This window comes from Leptopilina heterotoma, unplaced genomic scaffold (genome assembly GCF_015476425.1).
Source record: "Leptopilina heterotoma isolate Lh14 unplaced genomic scaffold, ASM1547642v1 Lhet_21, whole genome shotgun sequence".
In the NCBI taxonomy this organism is placed as follows: Eukaryota; Metazoa; Arthropoda; class Insecta; order Hymenoptera; family Figitidae; genus Leptopilina; species Leptopilina heterotoma.
The window spans coordinates 1,176,936-1,186,556 of NW_025110925.1; the positions used below are offsets into that span (position 1 = coordinate 1,176,936).

Below are 9,621 nucleotides of genomic sequence, written 5' to 3' on the forward strand. Positions count from 1 at the left end.
TGAGAATCTTTAGTGGGGCAAGTTCTCCATTATTAACATTGTGAATGTACCTTAAGTCGGCAGCTCACAGAATGGAATTGATTTTTCAAATAGAGCGCATGAGCAGCAGCAGCAATTTTAACGGCCGTGAAAATTGAACGCTCGTCAAAAAATTTGGAGGTGTGCAAGCACCTTAAAAAGAGTAAATGTAGCCTAATATTTCTCACGCCATACGTAACTTCCGAACCCTGGAGACTGTCGCACGGTGAGGTGTGATCGTACCCTTAGGTTTTTAATTATTTAGTGTAAAATTCCATTAGTTGACATTGCAAATGTAAATATATACATAAATGATCATACATTTTATTGTGGTTAGGATTTTTTACTTTTGGAATGTAATTTACAAGTTTAAAATAGTCTGAAATCGTGTTTACATCTGCAATGGCTGCAATGTAAATTTGGATGAAAATCGTAAATCGTGCTTTTGCCTCCAAATTTCATAACCTCTTCTATCAGGTTTGTAAAGAATGTGAGTAAACATAAAAAATTGAAATATAAAAAATATAAAAGGAATGTTTATAATATGACAGTTTTGTTGGTTTTAAATTCTTATTTAAAGTATATTATTAACAAGCTATAAAAAAGTATCCTGTGAAAAAATAAACACAAAATTAAAATTTTTATATTTCATTTACGGTTTGGAAGATATATATTTAAAAATTTATTTAATATCTTATAAGTTTTGTACAAAATAACAATTAGAAGTAGCTAAACGTCCGTCTAGATGGATGAATAACCTTAAAATATAATTCGTCCGCCTATAATTGCACATTGCACAATGAAAATAGCGCACAATTCTTTTTTGGAAAATATACATTGGAGGGACTTGTCAAAAATCCCAAAGAGAAATAATAGTTCACCAATTTGATGTAAAATTGACGAAAATGTGTCAAAGAATTTGGACCATTTTTTTGACATCAATTTGACGATAATATTTTTCAGAAATTAATTTTTCAAAGATAATTTTCATTAAATTTTTTATTTTCAAATTCTTGTTTCAAGATTTTTCATTAAAATTTTTGAGAAATTAATTATTTTTAGAATTTGCAATAAAAATTCTTCAAACTTAAATTTTCAAAAATTTGTATGAAATACTTTAAGCCAGAAGGAGAATAATATAGTTAAAGTAATTACTTTTCAGTCGATTGCTTTTAAAAGCAAAATTTAACCCTAATAAAAGTAATTACACGATATTATTTTTAATACAGGATAAATTTACACAAAATTTTTTTACTTATTACGAAATTTTGTCATTTTTAATTTTAAGTCAAAATTGTTTGTCAACGATTATTAGAATATATTATTAATTTATATACTTTTCTATTACATTTTATAATTAAATTGAGAAATTTTGTCTTTCATCAATTTATTTTTTGAAATTTAATAACTCAAAATCAAAAAAAAGGGCATTCTGCAAATTTACATGCCGATAGGAAAAAACCTCAGCTTTCGTTTGCAATAATTTATTTTCAAATAAAACGGACCGATTTTTGGGAAATTGAAAATTAAATATTAATTGTCAAAAATTTGGGTCAATTTTTAAAATCATAAAAAATAAAATTCACCATTGGAAAGAGGACGAAAAAACGTTTCAGAAACATATTTTACAAAATTGTTCCCATTAAAAGTATGTTCAGAAAAAATTCACAAAGTAGCCGGTGTTAGCAAAATTGGTCAAATTGACCCCCCTCTACCCCCTCCAAATTTTCGAAAAAATCAAAAATGTTTTTTGGGGCACATTTCTATTTGATAGAACAACAAATTCCCTGAGTTTCAATTTTTTTCAAAAAGTTGAAATTTCAACTTAGGACATTTCACGTAAATTGCCTCATATTATATATATGTATGTTGAGCACAATATTTTTTTGAAAATTTTGAGTTTTTAAATTAAAAAAGTGTTTTTGTTTTTGAGCCCGGAATTTTGAATCTTTCAAAAAAAGAATTGTGACACAAAACAGCACAATTCAGGACAATATTTTTTTCTGTAAATTTAAATTTTCAGATAAAAAAAAGTTTTTTTGTTTTTGTGCCCGGAATTGTGACACAAAGAGCAGAAATCGAGCACAATTCAGCACAATATTTGTTTTTGAAAATTTTAACTTTGCTGAGTCTAACTTCCTGAACATATTATTTTGAAGGAAGAAAAGAATAGAAATCGGCTTTTTTTTAAAAAAAGGGTAAAAATTATTTTTTGTTTTGAGAAAAATCAGTTAAATTTTGAATCTAATGAATCTAATGTAGCAGATATAAGTACTTTTTTTAATTATAGATTCAAAAATGGAAAAATCAAAGTCTGCAAAAAAAGCTCGTACTCTAAGCTTGATGGATAAAATAAAAGAAGAACGAGAAAACGTATGCAAGCTTTAAACTTAAAATTTTACAACATTCAATGAGATAAATAAAAATATAATAAGTTATATTTTATTTGCAGACGGCCGCATCAGTTCTAGAATTTAAGTTTAATAAAAAAAGAATAAGAATTTTAACAAAGCTAGATGAGGTGGCAGAGAATTGTAATGGAGTCGTTTATTGGATGTTTCGAGATGCCAGAGTGCAGGGTATATTTAAATACTTTTATTTCTAGATTTTACTGTACTTACTCATTAGCGAATGTTTTTAATTAACCTTCTCCCATTTACTAAGTCATTATTAATTAAAGTGGACCATAAATAATGAATTTTATAGTTTTAGGCACTTTTTTTATATAAAAAGAATTAAAATTTTAAATATTGATGTCTAAGTCCAAATATTTTTAAATTAATAATATTAATTTAAAAATATTTGGACTTAGACATCAATATTTAAATTTAATTGTGATTTTCTATAAATTTATTTAATTACCATTAATGGAAAATATAAAGTTAAATTTTTTTAAAAAATGGACTTATTATCCCTTATAAATGTCCGCTTACCCCTCAGTTAGCAATGACGAAAAAACAGTTTTTCAATAATTTAAAATTAATTAATTTTACAGATAACTGGGCATTTCTGTTTGCACAAAAAATAGCTTTAAAAAATCAAGTGCCTCTTCATGTCTGTTTTTGCATTCTACCAAAGTTTTTAGATGCAACCATTCGACATTATAAATTTCTTCTAAAAAATTTACAAGAGGTTGAAGAAGAGTGCAAATCTTTAAATATTAATTTTAGCCTCTTACACGGCGAACCTAATTCAGCAATTTTGGACTTTGTTTTAAAGTATAAAATGGGAGCAGTCATTACTGACTTCTTCCCCTTAAGGTTACCGATGTTTTGGGTCGATGATTTGAAAAAGAAACTTCCCGAAGATGTACCTTTTTGTCAGGTAGTTATTATTTTTTAATCTGCAGATTTTAAATTTATAAACAAAGGTCTGACGCTTCCACCTATAGAATTCGTACAGACTCACGTCCTCTTATTTTATATCTTCATGTTTTCTATATAAAAATATTTATAATTTTTTCTCATATCATTAAAATTATTAGGTCGACGCACATAATATAGTTCCTTGCTGGGTTACTTCAGATAAGCAAGAATATGCAGCGCGTACAATTCGTAATAAAATAAATTCAAAGTTAGAAGAGTTCTTAACTCCTTTCCCGCCTGTTATAAAGCATCCGTATTCAAGTAAACAACAGTTAAAAGACAACGATTGGAAAACAGCTTTAAAAGATGTTAAAATTGATAAAACTGTAGATGAAATATTATGGGCGACGCCAGGATACGAGGGAGGCATTTTGGAACTTGAATCATTTTTCAAAAATCGTTTAAAAACTTACTCTTCTAAACGAAATGATCCAGTGGCTGATGCTGTTAGCAATTTATCACCGTGGTTTCATTTTGGAATGATATCCGTTCAAAGATGTATACTGGAAGTGCAGAAGTATAAGAAAGAGTACAAACCATCAGTAGAAGCATTTATGGAGGAAGCTATTATCAGAAGAGAGTTATCAGATAATTTTTGTTTTTACAATGAAAATTATGATTCCATGAAGGGAGCTTATCAGTGGGCGATAGACACTCTCGAAGCTCATAGGTAAGAATTTTAAATCATTTTTTTAGAATTGCTAATTAATAAAGGGTAGTTTAAAGGTTTAATAGTTATTAATAGTTATCTTCTAGTTATTAATTATTTTTTGTTATTTGTTGTAAAAAGAGGAAGAGATGAGTAATTATTTAAAACCCAAAGCTTTTGACGATCCTCCTGATCGGATAACATAAATTTTAGTAAAAGAATTCAAAAATAAGGTGAAAATTGTTGGGGAAAATTCAGGATATAATACCCGAAGAAAGATATGCTTATCGGTACAGCATATAAGAATTATAATTTACTTTAATAATTATTAATTATTTTTTCTTTAAAATTTTATTTATTTTGTCAGTTACTAATGTCTTAATTTAATAATCTAGCTATCTGGAAAAGGTATGCTTGTCACTAGAACATATCGGACTAAAATGTATTTTTAAGAATAAGACAGAAAACATTATTCTTTAAGTAACACCCAAAGGAAGGTATGCTTGTCACTTAGAACATATCGGACTAAAATGTATTTTTAAAAATAAGACAAAAAACATAATTATTGTTTAAGTAACACCCAAAGGAAGGTATGCTTGTCACTAGAACATATCGAAATCACAATTTAGATGAATAGTTCTTTCTGATTTTATAAATTTTTTAAATTACTAATGTTTTAATTTAATAATAATCTATCTCTCTGGAAAGGGTATGCTTATCACTAGAACATATCGGACTAAAATGTATTTTTAAGACTAAGACAGAAAACATTTTTATTCTTAAAGTAACACCCAGAGAAAGGTATGCTTGTCACTAGAACATATCGGACTAAAATGTATTTTTAAGAATAAGACAGAAAACATAATTATTCTTTAAGTAGCACCCAAAGGAAGGTATATATGCTTGTCGCTAGAACATATCGAAATCACAATTTAGATGAATAGTTCTTTCTGATTTTATAAATTTTTTAAATTACTAATGTTTTAATTTAATAATCTATCTCTCTGGAAAGGGTATGCTTATCACTAGAACATATCGGACTAAAATATATTTTTAAGAATAAGACAGAAAACATAATTTTTATTCTTAAAGTAACGCCCAAAGAAAGGTATGTTTGTCAGTAGAACATATGGGAATCTTAATATTTAATATTTATCATCATGTTATAATCCTCTTTAAACATTCTTTAATTAGCGACCCTAAAAGCCTCTAGGCATTTTTCTATCTGTGTTAAATTTTGCATTTGTATTGATACTTATTCTATTTAGCGCTTTTTTTGATCCTCTATTTATGTTATTTGCTTTTACGGATTGTGCACTCAATACATTTCGCTTGTTTGTTTGATCCGTTGTTGCGAAGTTGTTATCCATTTGAATATAATCTGCAGATTTTAATTTCGCGTCACTGATTAAATCAATGTTTATATTGGGAATTATTAAATTGGGAATGCTTCTATTTGACCTAATTTTTAAGCAATGATTAAATTAAGAATATATGGTTTAAATATTTACTAAAATACTTTCCAGAAAATTAAATTTTTTATTGTGGGTTTTAGAACAAATTGTTTATTTGTAGATATAAGAAAATCTGTTCATCGCCATGTTCTTTATTCTTTTTATTAAATACCTTTGAATAAACAAAAAATACATAAGGAAAAAAAAGAATATTTCTACTTACTAGAGAAATGAAGTTGGCAGTCGACAAACCATAGAAAAGATTAGAAACCTGGGAATAAAAGCATAACCACATAAAAAGATCAACGAACATTGAGCAAGGGCCACAAAGTTTTGAAGAACTTCCAATGCCCTTTATAGCTTTCTAAATTATCAAATAATCTGTAATGTAGTTAAAATAATTTAATAAAGTGGGATTTATTTTTTATAGAAAAGATAAACGTGAATACTTGTACGACTTAAAAGAGTTAGAACATTCTCAGACTCATGACGATTTATGGAATGCAGCTCAAAATCAGTTAGTGCAAGAAGGAAAAATGCATGGATTTTTAAGAATGTATTGGGCTAAGAAAATTCTTGAATGGACTGGAACACCAGAAGATGCCTTAAAATGGTCCATTTATTTAAATGATAAATACAGCATGGATGGTCGCGATCCCAATGGATATGTTGGTTAGTTCTCTTTCTTTTAATTTAAACCCAGCCTGCTAGATTGAGACCATTTGGTCCACATTGCAATGAAGAATTGTATAAATAACTTTAGAACTGCAAAACGAGTCGATTTGAAATTTTTACTTAATTTTTTATGTTTTATTTTGATAAGACAGTATTAATTTTAGAACGACAAGTGTCTATCTTTAGTTGGAAAGGAAAAATATAAAAAATTACAAATCTTAGATTAATGGATCATTTGGTCCAGAATCAAAGTTTTATTGATTATGGACCATTTGGTCCACAATCAAAGTTTTATTAATTAAATAAAGCAGAATGTACACACTAAATATGATAGGAGATACAAACAGTACTCATTGTTTTAATTTGGTATAAGTAATTGTGTATATTTTCCAAATTAATCATCGGTATAGTACAACAAGTATTTACATGTACACCACTAACCACTATCAATATTTAAAGAATAATATTTTGTATTAGGTTGCATGTGGTCAATATGTGGAATTCATGATCAGGGCTGGAAGGAAAGGCCAATTTTTGGAAAGATACGATACATGAACTATCAAGGCTGTCAGAGAAAATTCGATGTAGCTCAGTTCGTGTCTAAATGGGGAGGTAAAGTGGTCCACAGTACAAAGAAAAAGGGCAAAAAATGAATTAAATATATTCTATATACAGTATTTTTTTTCGTACAGTATTACTTTTTAGTTATTTATCTTATGTTATGTTATATTTAATATTTTCTTCGTTCAACGTCCTGAGAAATATGTACACTAAAAAATATACACAATATACACAGTATATAGAGGAACTGAATTCAAGATTTTACAAGCTACATTTGGTGTTTGATCGCTTGAGAAATATTTTATTTCTTTTTAAGATTATTAGAGGTTTGATTGATTGTCCTTTTATTTTGCAAATAATACCTTTCAATATACTAAAGTATACGATGCGATTCTGTACTCCATTTTATTAACCATCGGTAGATAGTAGTTCACTGCAATTAGAGTAAAGTTTTTATTTCATATTAACATTTTTTAATTTTTTAAATCTTCGTAATTAATACCACATTCTATATCGTTTAATATTATTATATTTGGTGTATAACAGTATAATTTACAAAAAATAAAAAGGGGAACCCACATAGGAATATATATATATATATGGGAACCCAAGTTAACACCACATAGGACCCTCTGTAGGTACTTATATGAACCCTTATGGGAAATTAGATGAGTTTTCCATATAAATTTTCAAGAGAATGAAGCGAAGCCCTCTTATATATGAATATATATAATTTATTACTTTATTACAATAAAGTAGAAATTTAAAGAGAAAAAAATTTATCCAATTTTAGTTCACATCAAATATTGTTACATAGATTTAAAATTTTCATCAGATTAACCACCTTATCTGCATATTCCACCAACGCAATTGAGAAAAGGACAGCAAGGACTTCTGAAATTACACTGAAAATCAGAAATAAAATGTTTTTAATAAATTATTATTTTACGAAAAAATTACTAGAGGTAATGTTTATTATTTGGTATAATTTTAACTTGTTTGCAAAAGTAAAAAACATTAATTCTTTTTAAATTGGCATGGTAAAAACTGAAAACTTTCATACAGTACAAATCATAATAGATTAATATTTACAATAATTAATAACTTACACCTTGATTTGCATTTCCACATTGCCCATTGACACTCAAGATGCAAACTGTAACGCACACTAGCAAAACAGTGTAAAGCTTCATCTAAAATCATTGTGAATATTTTATTTTATTTAAAATTCATAATCACATTCTTATCACTAATGAGAAGATATTTCTTATACAAAAAATTATAATTTAATTTTTGCTTCCTCGTGGAATTTTTCATTATTCATAATTTCATAATTTTACCTTTTCTTATTAATACTCAGGTCGATTGTCTTCTTTGAAACAAAGCTTTTGTAATTTACGTTTAATAAAAATGTATCACGGTTTATATAGTCGCAAAAAGCTGACAATTGTTTATTTACTTGCATTATCTTTGTTTAATATTCAAGAGTTATCTTTTTTTAAAACTGAATAACAGGTTTCTTAAATATATATTATATTTAAAAGTTGCTATCTATCACTAATCTTAAAACAGAAGGAAAATGAAGAAACAAATACTCAATTTTTATCAATAATTTATTCTAAGAATTTTAACTACGTAGAAAGTACAATATTTTATAAATAAACATTTATTTGGAAATATAAATAAAATTGAGAAAGGTTCTGCATTTATAAACCATTAAATGTATATTAGTACCTAATTTAATTTAAAAAATGTCACTTTTAATAATTAAATAATATAAAGATAAATAATAATTTTATATTAGTATAATAATAAATTTATATAAGAAAATATATACATTTATCACCTGCAGTAAATACTTATCTATAATATGATAACTACCTACAACCGAGCGAGTGTTAGCGAACGAGGAATATGTTGTTAGTAAATTATAAATTTTAATCATTTTTTAAGATAATACTGCTTTTAAACTTGTTATTACAAGCTAACATTTAAATGTTTAAATTTGCGCATTTGTATTAATTTTTTCAAGAAAATGTAATTATAATTATTTATTTTTATTACATTATATAATAATATATTATATTATAATTATTTAAAGCCGATTTTTAATTTTTTTATGTCTGCCATCTTGTATCCGCCATTTTGAATTTTCGAAAACTGACCTCAGATTTATATTTAGCTACTCCAAAAGCCCCCAAGTAACTGTGTTTTAAAAAATAGGGTTAACCATATTAGAGATTATACTTTAGTGTCCAAATATGATATAATCATCAGATATTAATTTATTTTATTTGTGTGAAATTAAAAGAAAATGATTTTCTGTTCTTTACGCAGAGTTACAAAATGAGAAAGATTAAGATATTAATTGAAATTAATTTTCTCTATTGCGCTCTATATTCCAGGTCGCATGTCGGGTGCAATGTGTCTCAGGATGTTTGATAAAAATCTAGAATTTTTTTTCTCTAAAGTGTTAGGAAAACTACCACTTTTCATTTCTTGGTTGTTCGTTTCTTCAAACCTACAATTAAAATTGTTATTTTAATCGCAGATGGAGTATTTTTAATTGTAAGAAAATACATACTTTCAATATTTTTTAAGATAACAAATACATTTTAAAGTTATGATAAATTTAAATTTAAAAAATTCTAAATTGTACAACCTGCCGTTCGCAATTATTGGTTATCACAGGGATAAAAAAATCGTAACTTTACTCAAAGATAATGTTCCATTAACATGATTCTTATTTCTTGGTATAATAAATCTGAATCATGAAATGGTGAAGTTTAAGATGAGTGGCATTTTTTTTGTGTCACTTCTCTTCTCTCATCGCTGGGTGAATGTATTTTCTTTGCAAAATCTTAATACTGATGAAGTGAAATCTATGTGTGCTCTAGAA

General features: G+C 26.8%; 1 protein-coding gene and 1 long non-coding RNA gene across 6 annotated transcripts; one reads left to right on the forward strand and one right to left on the reverse strand.

Annotated features, from left to right (window-relative positions):
* The first annotated feature begins 255 nt into the window (after positions 1-255).
* Positions 256-6,959, forward strand: LOC122501521 (deoxyribodipyrimidine photo-lyase). 5 transcript variants are annotated; one of them, XM_043611050.1, is made up of 8 exons: positions 257-508; positions 2,042-2,216; positions 2,309-2,391; positions 2,471-2,597; positions 3,014-3,342; positions 3,503-4,053; positions 5,917-6,158; positions 6,639-6,959. In XM_043611050.1, the coding sequence occupies exons 3-8, from the start codon at positions 2,317-2,319 to the stop codon at positions 6,812-6,814; spliced, it is 1,500 nt and encodes a 499-aa protein (XP_043466985.1). In that variant the 5' UTR covers positions 257-508; positions 2,042-2,216; positions 2,309-2,316; the 3' UTR covers positions 6,815-6,959. The 5 variants fall into 5 exon arrangements, with proteins under 5 accessions (XP_043466984.1, XP_043466985.1, XP_043466989.1 ...); XM_043611054.1 differs by having other exon boundaries at positions 2,089-2,216; XM_043611052.1 differs by having other exon boundaries at positions 257-495.
* Positions 6,960-7,042: 83 nt separating this feature from the next.
* LOC122501523 lies at positions 7,043-9,542 on the reverse strand. The gene is made up of 5 exons (XR_006301573.1): positions 9,385-9,542; positions 8,063-9,243; positions 7,832-7,915; positions 7,302-7,627; positions 7,043-7,155 (listed from the first exon to the last, which is right to left on the reverse strand). It is a non-coding gene; the product is annotated as an uncharacterized LOC122501523 (long non-coding RNA).
* Positions 9,543-9,621: the final 79 nt, after the last annotated feature.